Source organism: Pseudochaenichthys georgianus, chromosome 13 (assembly GCF_902827115.2).
Source record: "Pseudochaenichthys georgianus chromosome 13, fPseGeo1.2, whole genome shotgun sequence".
NCBI classification, from domain to species: domain Eukaryota; kingdom Metazoa; phylum Chordata; class Actinopteri; order Perciformes; family Channichthyidae; genus Pseudochaenichthys; species Pseudochaenichthys georgianus.
The window spans coordinates 28,003,349-28,029,691 of NC_047515.1; the positions used below are offsets into that span (position 1 = coordinate 28,003,349).

Genomic DNA, 26,343 nt, shown 5'->3' on the forward strand with positions numbered 1-26,343 from the left:
ATTTGGTCAATTTAAACGGTAAGTAATGTTATTATGTCAGGTGCGTTCGTCATCTGCAAGGTGCTTACACAGCAGTCAATGATGGACATCAGAAAATGGTTAAAACAACCAGCCCTTATCGCCAGCAGTAACACTGCATCTACTGCAGGTAATAACAGTTCAGATCATGGGGACATTACGTTACCCGCGGCCACTGTCGTGGACACTAACGCCCGACTCGCCGGCTTTGCCCGCCTCGCCGGCTTTGCCCGCCTCGCCCACGGAGGCGGAGCAGCCGCAGCTCTCTTCGTTGCCCCAAACACCGCCACCCCTCAGTGGCCCGCAAGTGCCAGAGGACCTCGGCAAAACAGAGCCTGCCCAGGTATATATTAAAAAAGTACCCAACTCACCTGTACAGTGGGGTAAGGCGCTCATTTTGCAGCTCATGGTCTCAAAACAGAGATTGGCTGGAATATTCATGTGAAAAAGATGCCATCTTCTGCTATGCATGTAGACATTTCGGTTCAAGTAAGTCAGATGCCTTCACCACAACTGGCTCCATGCTATTATAGGCTACGTGATAAGGGACTGGGAAGGCATGAATCAAGCAAAGAGCACATAGATCTCTTAATTTTGCTCTCAAAGTGCACCAGATTGATGCTTTGAACTCAATATTTAAAAGAAAATCTTCCCGGGGGAGCATGCCCCCGGACCCCCCTAGAGGAGGTGAGGACCCTCCTAGAGGAGGTTAGGTCCACTCCAATAGCACTTTACAACTGCACCCTCTCTAATCTCAGATGCACCCCGAGTCATTTTGTTCTGGAACCGGGCCTGTTACCATGACTGCAGCACATCTACATCAGTAGCGTTAAGAAAAACAAAGTCTGCACACAATGGAGACAAGTGCTGTACCTCTGTCGCGGCCAGGCTTTAAATCATGATAGATTGAACATACGTGAAAAATATGCCAAACCAGCCCAGCTAAGGGTAAAACACATTAAAACAGTTTAAGTTGTCGCGCAACACCATTAAACATTCAACTAGTCCTCATTCATTCATTGACAAAAAAAGTGTACTAGATACTTTTGCACTGGGATATTCTGCCTAACAAGTACTTTTGGTACTCAGGTATATTTTGTACTTTTACTTTATATTTTGAATGCAGGATTTGCACTTGTCTATACTGTGGTATTGCTACTTTTACTAAAGAAACATTAAGTACAATCTCCTCCACCTGATATTGACGCTATAACTATAACTTCACAATTAAATTGTTACATTCTTAACCAATTTGATTACTTGGTTAGGGAATAGAAATATAGACCAGTAGACATATGATACTGTATGGACTCTTGCATCAAAACCCAGCCAATATTTCAAAACCAAAGCATCATACTCACATCTGAGGGGCAGAGCCAGCAATCGAAATGTACTTTGATTATTGTCCTAAAAGATGAATCAATAATAATTTCATTACAGGTTGTTTTAATTAAAGTAATCTAATTAAATCAGCCCGAAATGGCCCCAAAATAGCAAGACTATTGACACACAGAGGCCAGTGGAGTCAACGTCCTGGTATAACCGGGGACATGTTGTATAAGTAGGAACTGGGTTTTTGCTTGCAACACAAAGTGAATGTGCACATGCATACACATGACCCTCAATATTTAGGTGTCTTTTCCTGTTATACAGATGGGGTCAGGAAGTATGGGGCCTACAGTAGAGTAATAATAGTGAACCACTATACTAAAGGTTCCCGGAGCAGGAAGAACTCAGCGGCTCCAGGAACATCCTGAACTAAACAGGCTGTATGTACATTAAAACATGCCTAATGTTAAGACACATTGGGATCCATGAAGCTATTCAAAAAGACAAAGTCTAAAAAATAAATTAAAGGGGTTCATCTTAATACAAAACGTAATAAAAGAAACAAACACACTGTCCTCTATTGGCCATTTAAATGTACTGCATCATAACATAATAATTACATGTAATTTATCCCATCTATGTCTTTTTGGTTGTGTAAGTGTAAACCTTGTTATTTGGCTATTGCTTAATGGTTAGGGGGGACGAAGTTGGTCATTGTCATAAGTTCTTATAAAGTAAAACTAAGAAACCTTGTTTAAAAAAAAAGTCACATTTATTGCAAATGTTTAGACATATTATAACTCAAAACACCAATATACAGTTTGTCTTACAAGGTAAACTGACCTAGTACAAAGCATAAGATAATGTGGATTATCTTTGGAACAAACCAAAGGAATTCAATAATCCAATTAAAAAATATTTCTGCTCATTTACGGCTTCGCAATACACCTTAAAAGGGTGTTCTTCAGGTATGTGCACAGTTGGTTCATCAGGTCTCTGCTCTGACCCTCGACCCAGTGCATCTCGATCACCACGTCGCACTCCTCCATCATCACGTTCAGCAGACATTTAAACAGGAAGTGTTCGGGGGCGGCGGGGCTCTTGGGTCGCTTAGAGGGCGGTTCCTGCGCTGGGACCGGTGCTTCCTGTGGGCCTGCTTCCTGCCGCGTCTCTGAGCAGGTAGACAACTCCATGTCTTCACCTGATACATCCTCCAACACGTCTTTCTGTTCTGCAGTTGGATTGAGCTTCACATCTTGACTTGTCTCCTTTAAAGAGGAGCCATTCTCTACCCTCTCTGGCTCCTGTGCAGACCCAGCTTTGTTTTGAGCACCTTCCCCCTGGGTGGTGCTGTTTTTAGAGGACTGGTTTTGAAATACGGGGTTTGTTGCAGGAGCAGCTGTGGTCAGAGGGGTCTGAGAGCTGGTTGCAGAGTTGGTTGCAGAGCTGGTTGCAGAGCTGGTTGCAGAGCTGGTTGCAGAGCTGGTTGCAGCGCGGTGAGGAGCACGGGGAAGCTCTCGCAGCTGACGCGAGCCCTCACGTCTCTTCTCTCGTGAGTGGATCCAGGTGTTCTCCACAGCTGTGAGGAGGAGACTCTGCTCCTGCTTACTGCATGGGACTCGTTTGTGTATCACCTGCAGAGCCACAAAGAAAACAATCTGAGTAATGGTAACATTTAGTGGAAATGTAGAAATGTATTGAACTTATCAATTGCTTGAAAAGTGTGACCATTAGCTGAACAGTGCAAAAAACCACTAATGCATAAAGAGAATCTCATTCAAACATAAACTAAATGAAACTCATCCAAAAACAATGCGTTAGTCTTTACCGTTTCTCTGGTTTGAAAGAGGAATTAAATATGGAACAAATATATATTAAAAAACGAAGAGAAACAACCTTAATTCCATGGTGTCAACTAACAATGCTTTCTTGCAATTATATTGTCTGTTTTCAGCGGGTTTCCTGTGTTTAAAAAACCCTAATTTATGTTACTAAATGAACATTATATTGTTAACTATTACCTGTTCCATCCTAATTTAAATTTGGGGTGATGACAGACCACATTGCTGTTCCCCTCTCATTGGATAACTAACCTCGCACTAACCTTCACATGTGCGAAATGCAAGCAAGGGCGTTGTGGTTAAGCAAAACATACCTCTGTTTAACATTACATGGAGTGAAAAGAGCACGGGGAAATCTACAGAGAATATTTATTAGCAATAGTAAAGTCCATCAGATCTAAACTTTTAGAAAGGGTGAAAGCTAATCTTAAATTGGATGGTAACTTCGATATTATCAACATGGACCCTATTTCCCATGTTTTATGTCTAATGGCGCATTTCCACTACAGCGCGGAGTTCGCTTTAAGCGTGCCGGGCCCGGCCAGTTTTTGGTTGCGTTTCCACTTGGCGCAGTTCCGGCTAGCGGGTACTATTTCATAGTTCTTCTGGCCGCATAAAATCGAGGTTCTTTCCGGGCCAACAACCAGGCTGGCTGAGTATGCTAAACTAGAGAGAGAATCGCTGGCAAGGGGGCGACAACTACAACAAAATGAACATATTTGAACGTGATTTAATTGTAATACACGTTTCAAAATGATGCCGAAGTAACAACATACTGATACCGGTTAGTAAAAACCATGAATTAATGCTTTGACAAGTTTGCAGACTTGCAGGCGAAAAACCTTTTAAAATGCGTGTTTTCTAAATGGAGATCGGCTAAGCTAACGCAGTGTATGCTCCGACCATCCACACTCACAACAACGGCCTTTACAGACATAAATAAACCAGCACCTGTATTTGCCATGACATAGGCAGTCTGTGGTTTGTACTTGTTTAACTTTTGTCTAGTTTCTGAACAGATATGAGGAGCTGTGAGCTTGAGTGCAAACAGCTAACGGCTGATGTTGGTTTTCTGTGGTTCTCATTGAAGATGACGTCACGGCTCCGCCTACACTGCGTTACTATAGTTACTGCCCCAGCTACTACACTGTAATGGAAACGCAGCATAAAGTGAGCCAGGCCTAACAAGGCCTAACGAGGCCTAGCCATACCGAGCGAGGCCCTGTAGTGGAAATGCGCCATAAGTGACTAATGGGGACATCGATTTATGTGTCGGACAACAATATAAAAAAGGCGCTTTTGCTAGATATGGTCTGTTTGTCAGTGTGTCTTAACAAGTCTCGATCTAGAAGAAGAATCGTAATGAAATCTCATATATACACAAAAGCATGTAGAAATGTGGTACAGGTTGAAAAGTACAGATGTTACCCTTTAGGTTAAACTCTTCTATCTGTGGTTCAGTTCTGTAACGTTCAGCTATTTAGTGTTAGTGCAGCTCTGAAGCTTACCCTCAGGTCAGAGAGTGTTTTTTCCAGCAGAGCACCGATGCTGTCCACCGGGCCGCGGGCAGCGCCACCTAAAGCCTTGGCTTTGGCCTGCAGCTCCTTCAGTCCCGCCTTAGGCAGTACGAAGGAAAGCGGCTTCTTCGCCTTCTCCAGTTTACGCTTCTTACTGGGAGGAGACTGAGGTAAAAGGGAGAGACATCAGGAGAACATTAATAAACAGTCAGCCACACAGTGTTATTGGTCTGCACAACGAAATATAAGTAAGACAAGTTAAAACTATCAAAAGGTACAGTCTTATAGAGATGTGTGGGTGAAGTCAACAATGCCAAAGATATCTGTGGTACCACGCTCAAAACGATTATTTTGCAACAATAGGATATTTCAAAATATATGTAGGAAATCATGAATTATTGATAAAGCAGGTCGTGAAAATTACAATTGAAAAAAGCTAAAGAAAACAGAAATACAGTGTTTCTGAAGATGACATATCACAGATGTCCTGCTCCCTTAGCATACAAATATTTAGAGCTGTTTTATGTTGTTCTTGCCCAACTGTGTGCTTATATTTGTCTAATTGCCCATTTCATAAATACTATTTTTCATTTTATCAACTGTGTTATGTTTTTTATCCTTCTCTTTTGTGTTTTCAAGTTACATTTTGGGCCACGGGACTTGTTCCATGAGAAACTCAGCCCAGTCTGTTTTGTTATCATTTTCATTTTTCAGACATTTCACGTCACAGGCTAGTGCTCCGTCAACAGGGTTGGGTTGTAACGGAATACATGTAATGGCGTTACGTAATCAGAATACAAAAATCAAGTAACTGTATTCAGCTCGCGTTACATTTGAAAAACAAGTAATCTGATTACAGTTACTTTCGTAAACCTGAAGTGAATACATTTTGGATTACTTATTGGAATTATTGGTGGAAAGATTTCCTCTCAACATGTAATATTCATTACTAGTAGGTACAGCCGATTCGAATCATCAGAGCCGCCGCAGATGGACCAAAAAAGCTTTTGAAAAAAAATCGCGGGTCTGCTCGCTCAGTGAAACAATAACAACGAAACATGGAGGAACAAAAGTCTGCGTTTAAATCGCGTGTGTGTGTGTATAGGTGTGTGTGGTTAAAACACATCAGCCTGCGGTCGCTCTTTAGCCTTACTAATGATTATTTCTGAAGGTATACACAGTGAAGGCGGTGCGTGAAAGGCGGTGTGTGAAAGGCACTGCGCCGCGCGCTCGTCTTCACAGAGGCTGAGTTAACCCTCCCGCTGCCTCCTGGTGCTGCAGAGATGTCATGAAGTGAAGGAGGTTTTCCTTCTATAAAACAGCTGTGGGCAGCAGACACTGAGTGTCACGGACATGAATTCATAGATCAAGGCAGACTGGTGCACACACTCTCCTGTTTGGCCAATCCGGTGCTTAACCAAATATAGCTCTACACTCCTGGCCGAAATGTCCTTAAAATGAAGTCCGAGTTCGACATTTTAATTCATGTCCTGCCAACACTGGCAGGACAGAAGGCGACACGCCCGTTCTAAGCCGTGTCCTTCACTCCTCACAAGCTGCATCCCCAAAAAGTGTATTATGTTGTTACATCGTTTCAGATGTGATGTTTCAGTTGTGCTCTTGATACGCCATTAAAACGGTAAAAACACGTTCAGTTTCCTTTTGCTTTTTGTGTCTCCTGTTCACCAAAACATACCCATCTGTGATGGAAAAAGAAAGTAATCCAAAAGTAATCTAAAAGTAATCTGATTACGTTACTTTTTCAAGACACGTAACTGTAACTGTATTTGGATTACTTTCCATGTAATCAGTAATCAGTAACTGATTACATTTACAAAGTAACCCTCCCAACCCTGTCCGTCAATGATAATCGACCTAAAGTAACTACGTCCAGTGCCAGGCTACAGGTTTTGTCACATCTTTTATCAAAGCAAAAATATATTGGAAGAGACAAAAGTAACCTAAGATATTCAGTTAATATGATAAAAGATAGATAGATAGATTCAAATCTCTAGATTTAAAAAAGGTGAATGCTACATTTTCAGCATTTGCAGGTAATAATACTCACCATTAATAGATTATCGAACTAGTTGGCTATTATTTTTCTGTCAATCGATGGAACGATTGGTTGAGACATTGTTGCAGCACTTATTGATTTTATAGTTTTGCTGGGGCGGTCACTATTAAACACACTGTGCTTTTTGTTGTGTTCATACACATTCATCTTGCAGTTTCTATCCACTCTTGCTTGGCAGTACAGTGTACCAAAAAACATACTTTTGTAATTATTTACCGTTTTAATTTCTCAAAGAGAACCTTGTTAACGGTCTGTTTTTAACTTAAAAACAGAGCTCATCACTTAATACTCTGAACTGTAAAGCTCAAACAGAACCTGTGGTCCAACAGAAGATGGATTTGTGTCAGACGCCACAAGATGGCGCTCGAATCACACACTCCTGAGCCGACTGTGAACTAAAAATCATTCCTCATTTCTACTCCCCTCATGTCACGCTGTGATGGCAGTGGAGGACATTACCAAAGTGTGTCTGAATACAACAGACGCTCTGCAGGGGAACGTCCCCTTCACGTGCACTGCAGTAAAATAAGTCAACGCCGCACTGGCGAGTCACTGCAGGCTGGTTTAAAGTGGGGAGGCAGCGGGGGTCTGCAGCCACACTGCACTGTGACGGAGCAGACAGCATGGCCGACTGACCTACAAACAGCCGGGGGAAGGAGCAGACTGTGACCTTCACACTGCTGCACTGGGCAACTTTTATTACTCCTTCATTTTAGAGCATAACAAGACTTTGCAGCATCTTCTTATTGTACTATGTACTAGAATTAAAGAATAACATGTTTTTAAATAAAAAGTGAAAAATACATTCACATTCCTAAAATAAATATATCAGTCAGATTGTTTTTGTTATAATGACAGTCATGATAGATGCATGTTAGAAGAGATGGACATATTTATGAATTGATGGCTTGACAATGATCTCTGCATTGTCTTGCTGTTTGTTTGAGCTTCTTTCATTTCTTATGTCTCTCAAAGACGTTTCTTTTCCCTTTTTTCTCCACGCTCTGTAAGCCCTGCAGCTCTTTGTGCAAGGAGAGCAAATCAATAAAAATCCATCGAGCCAAACCTGTCTGTTCACACACACACACACACACACACACACACACACACACACACACACACACACACACACACACACACACACACACACACACACACACACACACACACACACACACACACACACACACACACACACACACACACACACACACACACACACACACACACACACACACACACACACACACACACACACACACACACACACACACACACACACACACACACACACACACACACACACACACACACACACACCTCTCCACTGAATGACATCCTCTTCTGATTCCGCTCCTTCACTCCATTATTAATCCCACTTACACACTCTCACCTCACTGCATGCTCTCCCTCTCACACACACACACAATATGTATAAATGACCTCACAATAACCTCACAACAAAAGCCTGGCCTATTTTTGAAAACTAGCCACACTAAAAGCCTTCAAGTCCAATAAGAGCGCTTCTCTCCAGATATAATGTCATTCAATCATCCATCATGATGGGAAGCACATGCACAAACACACACACACATCCACCCCCACACACACAAGAAATGCTGCAGATTTCACCTTCAGGCATACATTGTAAATCATACTCTGATCACCGGTCATCTCCCAATCCCCATTTCTGTTTTGTCAAGTCCCAAAGCCCCCCGCCTGGACCCCTGACCTCTGGACCTTACTCTTGCCAGAGGCCTGTATGAGCACCATCGCCTCAGGGCTCAGATAAAGCCTGGCTGTCTCCGTCTTTTCTTCCTACATGTGCTCTAATCTCACTATCCACAGACTCCACCCCTTTGTCTGTTTCTGCTGGATTTCTTTATCTGCATCTTGTTTTCCTTCAGTCCAATTAATATTATCAGCATTATCTGCATCTTTCCCTCTTGGCAATGAGAATATATTATATTGTTCCTCCTTTAAAAAGCAGAATTCAATGTTGAATTTCTTCACAACCAACAAATCAAAAAGCTAGTTTTATATTTCATGTGTTCCATGTTGTGTGAGACTCACTGTCAAGGAACTTGTTTTAATACATTAAAAAAACCACTATTATATTACCCAAAATGCATCGGTACCACTGACAGTTCAGACTTTGTATGTTATGCTAGTAGTGGCCATATGCAGCCTTCAGCAGGCTACAGAGGTAAGGTATCATCACTTTCAAACTTATACCTCCAAATATTTGATGATGGTAATGCGACAATAATAGAAACCTGGTGGTCCCTAGTCTGAATCAAGACGGAAATCTATTTTACTGCAAATGTTAACATTTCACATCACGTCTGCATGCATGTCCCATATGTTGAAGTCTATATGTAACATTAATGAGCACCCCCATGCACGTACATATTCCAGCCGTCTATAGGAACACACGCATGCAGGGTTTAGGGTAGTCAACCATGCAAGGAATTACATGTCTGTCATATGTGCGTGCGTACACACACACACACACACACACACACACACACACACACACACACACACACACACACACACACACACACACACACACACACACACACACACACACACACACACACACACACACACACACACACACACACACACACACACACACACACACACACACACACACACACACACACACACACACACACACACACACACACACACACACACACACACACACACACACACAGGGTATGCTCTGTGATGATGCTGGCCGCTCTCGGGTGTAAATGGCAGTGGATGTGCGTCAAAGTGGAGGAGGAGGAAGTAATGTAGGCCAATCATTCTGCTCAACTGCTTTTATGCTGAAAGGCCAAAACAGAGAGGAGTCGAAAAGAAGAAAACAACCCCGTCACTGTGACAGAGAGCTGACCGCCTCTACCTTCATCTGTCGTCACACCAAGATCATTATTAGTGATGTAGCCAGTGTGGCTACTTTACTGCCCCTTCTTTCTATTAATCTCCAACTCTCTCACTGTCCAGACAAAACAATGAAACGCGCACACAGTCCTGCCCTGGCAACTGTTGCCTGGATACGGCATGTTAAAATCACATAAAGGTCTCCCCAGAGGAGGAGGAAGGAGTAAGTGCTACTAATGGATCGGAGCTGGAGGGCGGGAGGATGGAGGTGGTGGAGAATTGGGGAGGCGGCTTTGGGGTTTTGGAAATATCCAGTTCAAGAAACTAAATGACTAAAACATTACCAACATGAACATTTGACAAACCATATGCAAGTTATTTGTGGTCAAACAGTGTTTTTAGCTTAGGAAAGTTCCTGACTGAGAAGAGTGATCGGAAAGAGCAGCCATGATAAGAGCTAGTCGAATTCTCTAAATGCTCAGGAAGGGAGATTAAATGCTTCCTTTCTTATCTCCTATGGGATAGGACACACAGGACAATACGTTACCAAGGGAAAGGACACAATGTCCTCCCAATTCCCTGAATGTGACATTTCACCGTCAATAACATCTGACATTGCTGTTCAACTGTGCACTGGATAAATTGTAAACATCCTTTTTGGAGGTGTGATGTACAGGAATCTTTACATCCATTGATCAACATTGAGTCATTTACTCACTTAAATATAGGAATATAATATTTTCATCTTTTTTAAAAGTTGCTTTACTAAAAATATGTAACCTAGTGTAACTACAGTCAGATCCTCCAGTTTTTTTTAGCATGATTTCTCCTTAACATCCTTCCTTCACCTAATTCTCTCGTTTTTCATCAAAAAGTCGTAAGAAAAGACAAGAGGCAATTTCAGCTGCTCCCTATTTCTTGGTATGATAAATGTATCCGCCCAAAGTGACACAAAACATTCTGTTGAGTCTAGATTTTGCAATGAGGCTTGAGTCCTTCAAGAGCACACAGAGAAATAAAATCTGCTCAGACTTACCGGAACAATCACATCATCATAGAAGCTCCAGGCCAGCGCCCATCGCATCGTCCGGCCCTGGCAGAACTCTGTGTGTGTTACTTTGGGTACCTGAGAACAAAAGAGGATAGAGGTATGATTAGCACAACAACTCCAGCTGCACGGAGGTGATGATTATGATGATGATTTCACGATGCACAAACAGTCTAATCAACAGTAAGCAGGTTTGCAATGTAATGAGCCAAATATTGAATATTATGGAAATTAGAGCAAACAAACGGATATATGAATCGACCGATAAATCTATGTTATTTTCTGGTTATGCTGTTATTTCTGGCAGTGTCATGGTAAAAATAGAACTTGCAAATCAAGGTGTTTTTAGTGGCATGAAAAAAATACTTTTAATGATTTAATTATGAAATTCAAATTATACATAAAAATATCAACTTTATTAGATTTATAAAACAGCAAAAGATAATGAATTATTTGGTTGAATTTTGAGATTATGATTAGTATAACATTTTTACATAACCAGATGATATACAGCAGACAGAGACTGTCTCCCCGCTCCCATATTTTCTTTTGTGTTGCCATAAACTGCGTTTGTGCGCTGGGCTAATGCTAATAATGCTAATGCGAGGATAATAAAATGGCGGCTTCACAAAACTTTTTGGGAGTTTTACGGGGCGTGGTTTGCAGTCCGCCCAGCCAATCAGACATAGGAACCTTTTTCTCCCACGAAAGTACCTGCTAAAAAAGGTTCTGTTGAACTAATTTTAGATCCGGTTATTTTTGGTGTGAACGTGACATTTCGGAACTATATCGGAACTAAAGTGGGAAAAGTACTGCGGTGTGAACGCAGCTTTGGACTCTTCACTCCTTAAATGCATTTCTTCGTGCCGTTAGTTACGGTTTGATGAGCACTTCTCTTATAGTGGGTGCGAAAATAAAGACCCATGATGTGAAAAACACTCACTCTTGTGGTGTGAAAACCGTTCTGCTAACAGAGCACTTTAGGTGTCTCTCAGGGCTGAATAAGGATATATGAGGAGAAAGGTCACTGTGATAAAAGGTCAGAGGTCAAAGAGCTCTGTATTTGAGACATTTGCTAAATTAAGAAACACAGAGATGGATGAGGAGACACTGGAGAGAAGAGGGGTAATGGGTGATAAAAGCATTAGCATATTAACTAGGCCGGTTTTCTGTTTACAAACACTTTTAAAAAGAGTCAGTCTCCTCTCTGGCCGCCAGCCAACGCTGCACTCACTCTGATGAGAACCTCTCGAGGAGCTTTGAGGGATGGCAGGTGGAGCTTTTTCTTTTATTGAGCATGAGAGGGGAGTGACTGGCACAGGACCCGCGGCCTGCAGCAGTCATGTGCTGGGCTATTAGTTGGGCTAATGACGCTAATTCATGTTATCTACAGAGAGCCGTGTGATTCAGTCATGCAGAGCTTAGAGATCCACTCCTTGGAGGCTCATTTGTGACCGTGCTCACTAAGCATATTGGAAAGAGCTGATGCGTTTTATTCATCTGGATTTCTGCTGCTCTGATGGTGACGGCCGTCTGTTTCTTACGTCAATAGAAAGTCCCAGAGGAGTGTTGTGGTTCGAGAGGGAAGGCTAAGATTGTTTTAACGAGACATTATCAAACCAACACAGAAGGGGCACCTTCCTGCACGAGCATTGACTTCAGAGGATGCAGATTTATTTGTGTGTTGATACTCACCCCTTGTTTCCTCAGCTCTTCTTTCAAAGGTGCCAAGCTACATTTCTTCCCCAACATGCAGCTGTACCACCTGCAGAAAGAAGAATCCACATTAACCAGCTGTGTGAAGCTGAGATTTCGGGCATGAACTACAAAGCAGAGATCAAACGACCCGGAAGAGCAACACAAACGCAAAAGTAAAACATGAGACGAGAAAAATATTCGTATGTTTGTGTACGGGCCACAGTGGAGAAAAAGCTCATTTGAAGTCGTCCCTCGGTGGAAGCCTGATCAATAATCTCTGCTGTGCAATAAAGAGGATGGGTTGGTCTGATCAATAAGAGTCCAGCCGGGGAGATGGAGATGGAGGAGAGGTAAACACATCAGGAAGTCAGATTGAAAGGAAACACAAACCATGTCAGGGTTTGTTGAGTTTTATTAGGTATTATTTAAACCTCATCTCCTTTTATTTAATCGCCACAGCTTAGAGAAAAAAAACATAAAATTCACAATAGTTGTGATAATGTAAAGTAAAAAGATATCCATATAAGCTCAGGGGTGTAAATCATTGTTTTGTTAACTTTAATCGATCTATTCACTAAAATCACCAACAAAATGTGGACGATAGAAGCCCTGAGTTTACCATTTTTCATAAAATTCATCTGAGTCACTTACAAATGGGCGACCACAGCAAAAAGCTTTTCTGAGCAGCAACAAGTTATTTTATTGCACGTGTTTTCACCTTTCAGGCCACAACATTGCTTGTGGGGAGAACAAGCCTCTTCTCTCAATTAATGTACTACAGCCTTCTCTGCATAATTTTGAGGTAAACACATTTTCTTTTCAATAATAAGTTGATAACAAAAATAATTTATTAACTAATTACCAATCATTTTTATAATCATCTTTCAAGCCAAGTCTCAGTTTCAGTCACTGACTTGTGTTCAAAACCAAGCCCTTGTAAACAGCCATATTCCTTAACAGTCCTATATTTATTCCTTAAGTCACAAAGCTACAGTCTCTCACTAAACGACTGCAGATGAAAAAACTGTTTTGACTCGTTACTGATGGAGAGAAAGGGCAATGATTTGTATTCAGTTTAGGGGGGTTATGAGTATGCCCCAGAGGGGTAAAGGGGAGGAGAGCAACATGTCAGCCTGGGTTGACACAATGAAATATTGAACAGCTCTAATATTCACAGATGTTCCCCAATTTTTGACACAGTAGGACACACACACACACACACACACACACACACACACACACACACACACACACACACACACACACACACACACACACACACACACACACACACACACACACACACACACACACACACACACACACACACACACACACACACACACACACACACACACCTAGAGCAGCTGCGTCGGCATCCATGTTCTCTATTCACATGTTGAAGCATGTATGATTACACTCTTATGAGCACAGATGCTAATATTCATATCAATGGCATGATAAATGAGGAGTATTACCTAATTTCTAACCGGGGTTTTTGGAAGTGTGTCTCGGTCTGGGAATTAAGGTGGCTTGGCCCTAACTGACAGTAATTACACTTCAGTGGAAATAAGAGGGAGGGAGGGGCAGGGCGGGGTGACACTGAGAGCGTCTCAGAGGACCAATCGCTAGAGCTGGTAGTGTTTCCATGGACACAGGGTGGCTCTGGTGTCCCAGCATGCATTTAGGAGTGACATACGGCTCCGGTTGGTTCGACCCGAGCCTCAAAGATGTTAAATATGACAGGTTCCACTTCCTGTCTACACAGAGCAGCAGGCAACCGTTAAGAGTGCTCCCTCTCAGGGTTCCCCACACACACACACACACACACACACACACACACACACACACACACACACACACACACACACACACACACACACACACACACACACACACACACACACACACACACACACACACACACACACACACACACACACACACACACACACACACACACACACACACACCCCTGTACGAAGCATAGCAGGTGTGGCATGTCTAATCAGTTTTAATAGCCCCACTCTGCAGCTCCCTGTATCCGTGTCTCACTCTGCTGCCACGGTGACAGCCCTCTATACAGGAGGGGGTAGAGTGACGGGCTCTGGAGACTCTCCCACCCAAACACAGCTGTTCCCTGTGGGCTCCCGGATACAGTACAGGGGCTGCTTGTGCCAGGATCATTAAAACAAGTGTGGGTGACAGCTCCATTAATGTGCAGCGACCCATCTGCAAATTTCACCTCTTAGAGTCCCCCCTTCACTGGGGCTCTCAGCGGCCATTTAAACCTCACAAAGCTCTTCATAGAGAACCGAACTGCAGCACTCTTGTTCATCCATCTGCCACTTTAGATATGTGTAACCCTGAATTGTTGCAGTCCCTGTGTGTGATTCAGATCAATGAATCTGGTTTACATTTGCTTTTTACACACACAACAAAAACACCTGCATCTCCCATTTGTCTCAGGTCTGATTCTGCAGGTCACAGTCAGACTCTTTGTCTCACCGCAAGCGTTTCTTTAGCTGCAGGCTGTCATGAATGATTCTCTTGACAAACTCCAGTTCCCCGCCCTCCGCCATGATCTCCGTCACCCCGCCTGTGTTCACTGAACTGGGAGGAGGTCGCCGTGAGTTCCTGGAGTTTACCCCCTGGAGAGAGCAGCAAGACAGACAGAGATTAACATAGAATCCTATTAGAGACTGTTACTATCATGTCAACAAACACAGAACAGTGTTTACTATCATGAGCAGCTTTTCCAATTTCGTGCCACTGTGAGCTGAAGCCATCTTTGAGTCAGTAGTTGTTAATGTCCCTGGGTTTTGGGCTACAAGAACTGTTTAAGCCAGATTGTAGGTAGGGAGAAACTCACCTTTGCTTCAAGCTGATTGGCAAAAAAAGGAGGGTTGCACATGCAGAAGTCGTACACTATTTCTGTCTCTTCTTTCAAGGCGTCCATCAGTAAAGTCTTTTGAGGGACTTTGACCACTAGGAAAGGGTAAACACAGATGAGGTACGTTAGGTTGCCTACATGTAATGTTTTAGCTAATCGTGAGAGCAGTTTGGAGAAACAAGTCTAAACAACTTACAAATTCAGGCTGTTCCACACAAAATTAAATTGATAGAAATTAGTATCAGTCTAAACCGGTGGCCTTTTATCATACTAAGAGACAGTGTGCAATTAAAAACAACAGCTGCAAAACATTCCTTGGTTTGTTATAACTAGTTGTGTTTGGTGGCTAATGTTAGCAAACTTAAAATAGATTTTGCAGACACGCCTCTTTTTTTGTGCTTTTTATTTTATTATTATATTATTATGTTACTCTACATTTTCGCATTCAACATAATCCCACGTAGTGTTATTTTAGCCAAATTGGGGAAAGTTTAGCCAAAGTTACATACACTCTATAAGAATAATTATCTAAGAAAATGTAAAAAAACTACACTGAAAGACTTTAAGGTTTAAATGTGCCACTTTAATGTCTTGAGATAGACAGTTTTTCAGGATGAGTGAACCACATTTACCTTTAATGAGGTCAGACAGGCTGTTCTGCTCCACGTTTTTCATAGCGTAGTCAAAGCAGATGTCGTCCACCTCCGTGGCCAGAAAGTACCAGCCGTTCATGGTGGCTCCCAGTAAGGGGTAGATACAGGACGCACCAGTGCCTGAGGAACACACACATATGTTTGGCAGCTTTAGGATGTGTAACTTCATCAAGATGATAAATGGTTATGAGTTTAATTGAACAATATGGAAAAAAGTTGTTTAAAGTAAAAAGGTAAAGAGAATATAATGGACAATAGAAGTCAGTTCCAGAAGCTGTTATTAAATCATCCAAAGACGACAGCAGCTGCATGAGGCAGCGCAGGCTCAGATAAAAGTGGCACCAGTTAGTAAAGGAAACGCCCAGTGGTGATCCATCAGAGAGCAGACAGCTTCAATCTGCTTACAGAAAGATTCAGGGTCACCAATCAGTGCCCTGAGGTCCTTAAGAGCACACAAACACACACATACACGCAACAACAAACAGTTTTTTCTCTGACAGGCAGAACGGCAACCACGCTGTGACATGTGGATTGGGATTTTAGCTGCTAAGTGCTAGGATCACTGGAAATAGTGGGCTCATGTGAACCAGCTGGAAGCACCGACTGACATTGTGTGTGCCGCTCTGAGCTGCTGTCAGCCGAATCCAGAACAAACAAGAGCAGGGGTCTCATAGCTAATTATCCTGAAGTCTCAACATGTTTTTTGCATTCTTTCCACACGACAGCTGAGCTACTATACTTTCCTTTCCTCGAGTACCTCTTTTGTCTTGTGCTGTTAGCTTGATGCATGTTAAATGTATAATAAAAAGCATTCTCCTATGTTCCAGTTCTGCACCCTTGCTAGTAGGGTTTGGCAATTGGACAAATATATTGTCCGTTCAAGTAGACTTTAAAAGATGTGAAGAAAATGACACAAAAAGTAGTGCTGGTACCGATGTCGATGCCTCTGCGCGGCTGCTTCTGGCCGTCGATGAGGTCCTCCACCCAGTGGATGTAGTTGAGGCGGAGGGGCACGGTGGGGATGAGGCGCTCCAGAGGAATCTCGATGGACAAACCAAAGTCCTCCTTCAGCAGGGTGCAGGTCAGCGCTCGCACTGCCTCCGGCTCTTTGAAGTTCACACTGGAGAAGAAACATGGCCGAGCATTTAAATCCCACGGTAACAGGAAACATTAGATTCATTAACCAACTAGGTATTTTTGTTTTGTTTCGGCCCTTCGTTTATTTGAGGGACTATAATGCTATATTGTAGTCCCTCAAATTATCTAAACTACTTGCCTACTACTAGTCTGTTATTTCTAGTCCAGCTACTTAGAAATGTAATTGTTCAATATTTACATATTGGAACTATTTTCAACTGGGTGTCTGTAGCAACATTACCAAAATGCTTACTTCAATTATTGCAGATGCAACTGAACATTTTCTACAGCATAAAGACTTATATCTGGCAAAACACAAGTTGACTTTGAAGCAGTCAGAAGAAATGCAATGTGTGTGTGATCCTTTACGGCCTTTTTTGAGTAATGAAAATGTCAGGTGCAGCTAGTGAGACAGGCTGCACACCTCCAGCTTCTCAGCGAAGTAGCCAACTGCTTTCACTTCCACTTTTCCAGACTCATGCCCTGTGCAGAACACCACCACATCATGGTTGCTCACAACATTGTAGAAAAAATCCAATTATTGATGGAGACCATTGTTTAGTCTTACATTTAAGTTTGTTTGTTCCTGTCCCCAGTATTCTGGGGCCTGTAGGATTAAACGGCTGAATCTTAATTGACGATGAATTTTATTTCAAGAATGCCCATTCTAATTAAGGGTCAATCAAATAAATAAATATAAATGGCATGTTTATATTTTTTAAAGCGAGGTGGTATATAGAGAGTTTAACACATTTCCAGCCCTGGAGATTGGATACTCTTGGTTTGAAGAGACCGGTTTGGTAATAATAATTAACCTGTTAGCCTCAGTTTTCTTGTTAAAGGGAACCTGAAGGTTATTTTTACTGAAAGAACAGTGACCATAGCAACACAAATAAAACCCATGCAGTATGAAATGATATTTCCCCTTTAAGGATGATTTAATTTAGTGGATTGCTGATCCTCTTGTTTTTTCAATGAGGTGCCTGACAGTCATTTACCAATCTGCTCTTAATATTGCACTTCATTAACCCTGCGCCCCTCCAGCCTGCTGCAGCTCTCTGCACTGAACCCCATTACTTGCATTACACACACACACACACACACACACACACACACACACACACACACACACACACACACACACACACACACACACACACACACACACACACACACACACACACACACACACACACACACACACACACACACACACACACACACACACACACACACACACACACACACACACACACACACACACACACACACACACACACACACACACACACACACACACACACACACACACACACACACACACACACACACACACACACACACACACACACACACAAGCAGATGAAGGACAATAGGGAGATAAGCAGCCGTCCACAATCTCTTGCTAATGACAATGAAATTCACATTTCCACGCTGCTGAGGCCTCACACTTCTTACTCCCAGTTCTCAGTCCCACTCATTTCCTCTCGACATGTTTAATGATTTCAGCTGTCACACAGGCGTGCACGAGTGCGGCAGACAGAACGAGTGGGCAAAATAGGTATAATTAAAGCTTCGCTGAGCGCTTTCACACCTTGGCAGATGTAATTAGACACATCCTGGCGATGGCAGCGTCTGGCACCTCCCCAGTTTGGTGTGAGTGTAAAAAAGAAAAACACATACTGCTGGTAGAGATGGAGAAATAACTCTGAGATCTAAAGAAAAAGCCAACCTCTGTTTTTGTTTTGTCTTTCTCTTCACATATCAATTACACATAAAGAGCTGAAATGTTGTGCTCTCAGTATTCAGCTCTTCTTTTGTGATACTTCACAACACAGAAAGGCCTCCCATTTCCATTTTTCTCTCACTTGCTAGGCACATTTAATGACCAGAATCCAATGACATAAAAACAAGTCTATAGCAGGGGTACTCAAGGTCCACTTGTGAATTTTATACAAGGTCAATGGTCCGGATCAATGCCAGTAAAGTCTCCCCCCCCTCCCCGGAGCGGAGCAACAAAACTGAAATTAAGAAGCAGTTCTCATTCATAACACTCCGTTCGATGTCTCACTATGGGATGTGCCTCATCGCGGAGCAAACAGAAGCATCAATCTCATTGCGCCGATCCTGATTGGCTGGTGATCTTGACGTCAGCGTCAGGGGAAATCACCCCCTAAAAGTAGCTTGCGCCACAACGCATGCGTCATTCAAACACCTCTTCTCGCTTCAGAGCACATCTCTATAGTAGACGGGCAAGCTTCACTGTCCACAGACTGAACCCAAATACCCATTTCGGTCGACGGGCACTCGCCGGCTACTCCTTCTGCTTCGCAGGAAGACGGTAGTACTAACGCCGTTAGTATTTAAAATCGACCTCGCCCTTCTCTTACCCGAGAAAGTAAGGTAGGTCCGATTTTTCAAGCTAGCAGCACACCTGTTGCTAGCTCACTCCCTCTCTACCGACACCACGGTAGCGAGGACGTTTTTTCTTTTCTCTTCTCCACGGAGGAAGAAAGGATTAGAGGAGCATACTGCCACACCAGTCAGTATTCTCCGGGAATAAAAGACCCACACCGTCCTTTTCTCCGGATTAAGGACAAGGTGGTAATATCTTTTCTCCCATCCCACCTGTCGAGAGCAAAAAAATTCAAAGAAAATCAATGAAGCCAATAAACAGCCCGTCAATTGTTCCCCTTCTGAGAGCAGCTACGGCATCTCTCAAAAGGCGGATTACTGACGAGTCTGTGAAGGCACCACCGTCACGCGCACGCGCAGTGCCAGCTGGGGCTTTAAGGGCACCACCGTCACGCGCATGCGCAGTGCCGGCTGGGGTCGTGAAGGCACCACCGTCACGCGCATGCGCAGTGCCGGCTGGAGCCGTAAGCGTGACATCTCAGCTGGCTCTAAGGAGCATACAGCAGGAGATACTCACGACATCTGCCTGGGCTTCTCAAAACAGTTACACATTATCTTTTTTTATGTTTTCACAAGCCCAGAGAGAGTCAACCCATATTCTGGAGAGAAGGGTTTTATCTATAATGCCCGCCGAGCAGAGTCAGATTACGCAGACAAATGTCCTCGTAAAGCACCCGCTCAACATGGGTCTCATAATAAAACTAAACAAAGAGTATTGGTTATTATGTAATGCGTAGTGGCACTACACCCGACTTTTCTAGTGCGGGACGCGCCTACGGGTGCTGTCCTTTCACGGAAGGTGGTCAGGTCACCACGGACGCATGTCAGACAGGCTGATAAGGTATTTACGAAGGTCGCCCGGTGAGAGGTCTCTAGAGCAGAGACCTCCAGCGGGCGCACGTAAATCACGGAGCTTTTAGCGGTGGTCCCCACCCTAAAACGCTTCCTGCCTTCTCTCAGAGGACACCATGTCCTCGTGAGGACAGACAACACGATATCGTGTATGAACCGCCAAGGGAGGTTGCGTTGTCTCCAGTCACACACACTGGCACACAAACTGATCCCTTGGAGCGGCAGACGTCTCCTCTCTCTGAGAGCGACACAGGTACCGGGAGTGATGCACCTCGGGACAGAACTACTGTCCAGAGGTGCACCACTCTATGCAGACTGGACTCCTCATCCAAGGATCGGGAGTCCGCTGTGGGTGCGTTACGGCGGAGCCGCGTTAAATCTGTTGAAAAAATGCTCAATGACAGCTGTTCTCTTTAATGCACGATTTAAACGCACTGTTAGGCGGGGACGCACTCGTACACAACTGACCTCCGGGTCCTCTGTACGTGTTCCCACCCCTGGCTCTGTTCCCCTTAACTCCGGCCAGAGTGAAGGAGCAACGCCACACACTTATCCTGATGTTTCCGCCCTAGCCCGCAACGTACGGGCTGGAGGAGATATATCAGCTGTTGTGCGGGCAGCCGTGGCAGCCCCCACCACGCAGGGACAGATTGTCTCAGGCAGGGGGAGGCGATCCTTCACCCACGCCCAGAGCGCGGGGCACTATGGGCCTGACCCGTGAGTGGTACAATCTGAATACAGTGGGACTCCCTCAGAAGGTGATAAACACTATTCAGAGTGCGAGAGCTTCCTCCACCAGGTCTCTCTATGACTCTAAGTGGAGGGTGTTTGAGGAGTGGTGCCTTCAAGAAGGACACATCTCTTTTCAATGTCCTGTCGGGGTGATTTTATCATTTCTACAGGACTTGATCGATAAACACAGAGCTTTCTCCACGATCAAGGTGTACCTGGCTGCTATTGCTGCATGCCATGTGGGCTTTGAAGGTAAGACGGCTAGCCAACATCCTTAGGTTTGCCGTTTCATGAAGGGAGCTCGCAGGCTCCTCCCTGTCTCCAGGTCGCTGGTGCCCTTATGGGACCTGGCAGTGGTTTTAAATGGGCTCAAAATGACCCCATTTGAACCCCTGGAGGGAGCTGACATGAAACATCTGTCACTCAAGACAGTGCTGTTACTGGCCCTGGCATCCGCCAAGCGGGTCAGTGATATTCATGCACTGTCTGTACATCCTTCATGCACTCAGTTCGCCCCAGGGCAAACGAGAGTGTTGTTGAAACCCAACCCTGCCTTTACACCAAAGGTGGTTGGTTCGTGTACCCCAATTGACATTGAGGCATTTCCTCCGCAGCTGGTTTCCTCGGGGGAGCAGCAGCAGGATCTGTTGTGTCCAGTCCGGGCTTTACACACATATATGGACAGATCAAAGGAGCTTCGTCTTAATGACCAACTCTTCGTGTCCTGGGCTAACCCTCACAAGGGCAAGCCTGTTACTAAGCAACGGCTCTCCCACTGGATTGTGGAGGCAATTACTTTGGCCTATACGAGTCAGAATCTGCAAGCACCTTCGCGTCTGCGGGCTCACTCGACTCGGGGCCTGGCTACATCCTGGGCTTTGTTCAAGGGTGTTTCCATCCAAGACATCTGTGCAGCGGCGAGCTGGTCCTCGCCGCTCACTTTTGTCCGCTTTTACAGGCTAGACGTCTCCGCTCCAAGCGTGGCCCGAGCAGTGCTGGGCACCTTGTTGAGTCGGGACTCTACCTGTTAAATTCTGGTTGATCGGTGATTTTCGAGATAAGCTCGTCTGGCAATACGGGAGCTACAATATCCCATAGTGAGACATCGAACGGAGTGTTATGAATGAGAACTATAGGTTACTTACGTAACCCCAGTTATCAGAGTAACATGAAGTGAGATGTCTCACCAGACGGCCCTCCTTGCTATGGTGAAGCGAGAAGAGGTGCTTATTTTGAATGACGCATGCGTTGTGGCGCAAGCTACTTATAGGGGGTGATTTCCCTGACGCTGACGTCAAGATCACCAGCCAATCAGGATCGGCGTAATGAGATTGATGCTTCTGTTTGCTCCGCGATGAGGCGCATCCCATAGTGAGACATCTCACTTCATGTTACTCTGAGACTGGGGTTACGTAAGTAACCTATAGTTTCTGCGCGCTATGCATGGGGCCCCCTTGAGGGGGTTTCCCGACATGTCGTTGAGGTAAATTAAAGGGTGTTTCATGCTGTCGTTGCTGTGGACCTTCTTACTCTTTTTTTATGTTTTTAAAAAATAAATAAAAATATTTTGAAATTGTTATTGTTTATTCTGGTTTGTATCTTTTATTTTAAATGTATTTATTTTATGTTTTGTGAGCTGAGCTGTGTGATTTTATATTTCATGTATCTCTCTGTACAGCACTTTGGTCTGGAGGTTTTAAAGTGCTATATAAATAAAGTTGGATTGGATTGGATTAATCTACTTTATTTAGGGGCCCCCATCTGGTCCAAGCACTTGCCTGTCGGTAAACGGCACCCCTGTATACACACACACATTCAATACATACATACAGTATGATGGCTTGAACTAGTGGGAGAAATTGCACTGTTTGTCTGTAGCCAATGCCTTGAACCTCGGCAAAAATGGCATTAGAAGCATTAGAAAGTCAAGGTAAACTTGCGGTTAACTTGCGTTCTTCAATGCGTGTCACACAAGTAAATATATATATGCACGTTCATTCTCACAATGCATCAGACACAAGAAAATATACATTAAAGGGGACCCATCATGCAAAATGCACTTTGTGATGTCTTTTATACATAAATATGTGTCCCCGGTGCATCGGAGAACTCACGCAGCGTCAGAAAATAAAACCCTCTCTTTTCCTCCGTACCCAAATCTTTTAAAAACAGGGGTACAACGAGCGGATACAGATTTGCTGCCGATCTGACGTGAAATCGGCAGCGGACCCACAGAAAATTGCTATCAGAAACAATGCCTGACGTGTTTTGGACGTAATCTCGTCTTTGTTTAGCAAGCCTCGCTAACACTCAGAGCTAACCTGTACTGTAGTACTGTTTAAAAAGCAGGAAATAAAAAAAAGGAACTCACCTTGTGATAAACCCGCAAGAGAAAAAGCATTTGAGCTCCATACTGTTTCAGAAATAATCTTTGATGTGGTTTAGAACAGGATAGCGTTTTATCTTTTAACTTTATTTCCGGTAGAATTCTGATCAGGCATTAGCTCCGCCTCCTCTTTTTTTTTTTTTCAAGCTAAGGACCCAAAATCCGTGTTTCTCTAACAGGGCTGCAAAAGAGGGGTATGAGCAGTATGAGGCATGGCTGCAATGGGTGAACTGTTTGGTATTTTAAGGAAAAAACGTTTCCAATATAGCATAATAGGTCCACTTTCATCAGAATTTTTTTTTTTTTTTAAATATATAATGGGACACAGGGTTTGGCCCGGACTGATTTGAAGTTCGGTCCGGAGTTTGAGAAGCCCTGGTCTATAGACTGATAACGGCCCGTCCACACAGCGGCGTGCGTTGACGTTTCACCATTCACTTTGAATGGGGTCACGTCACTTTGCACCGAACTGCATCGTGGGAAGCGACGCGGAGCGTTGCTGGCGTGGCTCGCTGCAAAAGTTGAGCAATGTTCAACTTTTGACGCCTCGGGAGAAGCGTCAGCCAATCAAATCATATGCCAGTACAAGCTCTAGCCAATCAAACCGCTGCTTGTGTGTCAGGGGCGGGAGATTCATGTGATTGGTTGTTGGTCGAGTTTCAGACACGCCCGCCGGCATGCGTCAACGCACGCCGCTGTGTGGACGGGCCGTAACAGTCCTGTGTTGCTTCAGGTTACTGTGGGATAAAAGGGCTCCTTTAAACCTTGGACAGCAATACCATTACTGTTGCCAGTATTCTCTGACGATCTCACCTAATTGTACTCTACTGCTGCTGTTTACTGACATGATATGTAGTTTGCCATCAACCTTTAATTTGAATGCAGCAACACACTGATTGGAGAAATAGGAGAAACTCCCTCACTGCTGATAGGACTTTTCTCTGCCTCTCCACATAGAAGCAATAACACAGAGAAACCACCCTCCAGGTGTGAGACGGATATAAATGAGAAGCGATTTACCTGTAGAGTCTAACATCAATCTTACCCTGTGTCTCTTCACTAATGAACATATTAGTTAATGGTCCGGTTTAATCAGCGGCTGGAGGAGTGTGACCTCCAGGAGGAAACACCTGGCTTTAAGAATGCTCCACACGTCTTGAAAAGAAGAACCAGAGAAGAGATTTGCACTTTTGAAAAATGGCCAGAGATGAGGCGAAATCATGCTGATGTATCAACTCTCCCTCATTAGCTCAGCACTCACTCTTTCCCAAAATGAAAGGCGGTGTCTCTCTGATATTCTGCCCTTTTTATTTCTCCTCTGAGGCATCATTAGATAAGGATCAATATTCAGAGAGCGAGGCTGCTAAGGCCAGCCCTCTATTTTTAGCCCCTGATGAGTGAGTGTGCGCGCGCGCGTGTGTGCACAATGCAGGCCGATCACTTCCATCATCAGCACTGTGAATCCACGTCTCCATGGCAACCCCACCTACTGAACAGATGAGGGAAGAACGCAAATCCGGCCACGCTGGAGCAATGGCTGATGCCAGACAGCGTGAGTGTGCCCGCCATTTACGCCTGTGATGTAGCTGCAGCGCTGCGTGCCTACGTCATAACCTGGCCGACGGGACACCGTGTGGGACAAATTGGACGAAGAAGTTGTGATGAGGCTGAATATGTGGTACTATTTGATAAGATGTGTGAGAGGGGGTTAAAGATATAAATCAGGATTCAGTTATAGCACAAAAATCCAGTTTACATGAACAGAGTGACAAGAAGGTGATGAATTTGTGCTGAGAGGACGACATTTTGAAGAGGATGATATAATGAGAGAGGAGTTACTGCTGAGACAAACAGCTTGATCTCACCTCCACGCTACATGATCAGCATAAAAACACACACACACACTGTTTAAATCTGTGTCCACGGCGAGGTGACCTTCAGGTGCATCTACTTCACTCTGAGTGTGCTAGGAAACATTTTGTGCTGATTGGCTGTAACTTCTTCTCCCGTGTCAGGTGTTTTTTCTTTATTCCTCACAAGAACAGGAATGAGCGCATCACTTAAAACACAACATTAATTTAAAGCTACACTGACTTTAAATATCTCTCAGCAGATAGTAAAACATGTCTGCCTGGTTATAACTCTCTCCAGTGCTGCGGATTATTATTGGGTTACATTTATCAATTTTAAAATGAGGCAAAAGAGGTCATAATTATTCATCCATTCTCCTTTAATGCCATGAACATGATTAATAATAAATCTCTGAACACAGATCTGCTGTGAAAATTGAACATTTCAATAATTACAGAGGGTCGTCTCTCAGCCCATAAAAATATGCCTAGCAAATTAAATGTCACCCAGGCTGTTGCATATTTAATACCCATTCATGCCTTCTAATCCCCCCCCCCTCTAACTGCTTGATCTGAGCCCCCTTTCTTAGTTCCCCCAAAAACTAAAACCAACAACCAGTTTTATTTTATATGTTCCCAACTTCAAATCCAATCACACCCCCCCCATATTTCCTCTCCTGCTGGTCTGAGCCAACTGCTATCAGTCCTCCCCACTGACAATCCCTAAATTAAGGGAGACGTATCTCCCCCGAGGATTGAGAGTGTCTCCCCAAGATTATTCTCATCCCCAACTCACCACTTAAATACTTAAAAATCCAGTAGATGTATTCATTGGGAAATACAAAACCACACTAATCCCTCCACTGATGGAATGACATGCTGATGGCGAAGAAGAGCCAAGTTTTTGCAGACGGCTAACCGGAGCTGGTAGCAGACGAAGGGAGACGCAAAGCCTGGACATCCGTTCATGCAGAGGGAAAAGAGAACAAATTGGCATCTGAGGCG

The 26,343-nt window shown here is 43.9% G+C and overlaps 1 protein-coding gene across 2 annotated transcripts in view; it reads right to left on the reverse strand.

The window, feature by feature from the left end:
* Window positions 1-2,103: 2,103 nt before the first annotated feature.
* mettl16 (methyltransferase 16, N6-methyladenosine) overlaps window positions 2,104-26,343 on the reverse strand; it is a 34,028-nt gene continuing 9,788 nt past the window's right edge. For both annotated transcript variants that reach the window (XM_034097408.2, XM_034097407.1), the window contains exons 3-10: window positions 16,899-17,086; window positions 15,946-16,086; window positions 15,293-15,408; window positions 14,929-15,071; window positions 12,418-12,487; window positions 10,711-10,800; window positions 4,697-4,870; window positions 2,104-2,981 (exon numbers count right to left, since the gene is read on the reverse strand). In XM_034097408.2, the coding sequence (XP_033953299.1) occupies window positions 2,277-2,981; window positions 4,697-4,870; window positions 10,711-10,800; window positions 12,418-12,487; window positions 14,929-15,071; window positions 15,293-15,408; window positions 15,946-16,086; window positions 16,899-17,086 (1,627 nt within the window). In that variant the 3' untranslated portion in view covers window positions 2,104-2,276. The remainder of the gene's footprint in view (window positions 2,982-4,696; window positions 4,871-10,710; window positions 10,801-12,417; window positions 12,488-14,928; window positions 15,072-15,292; window positions 15,409-15,945; window positions 16,087-16,898; window positions 17,087-26,343) is intronic.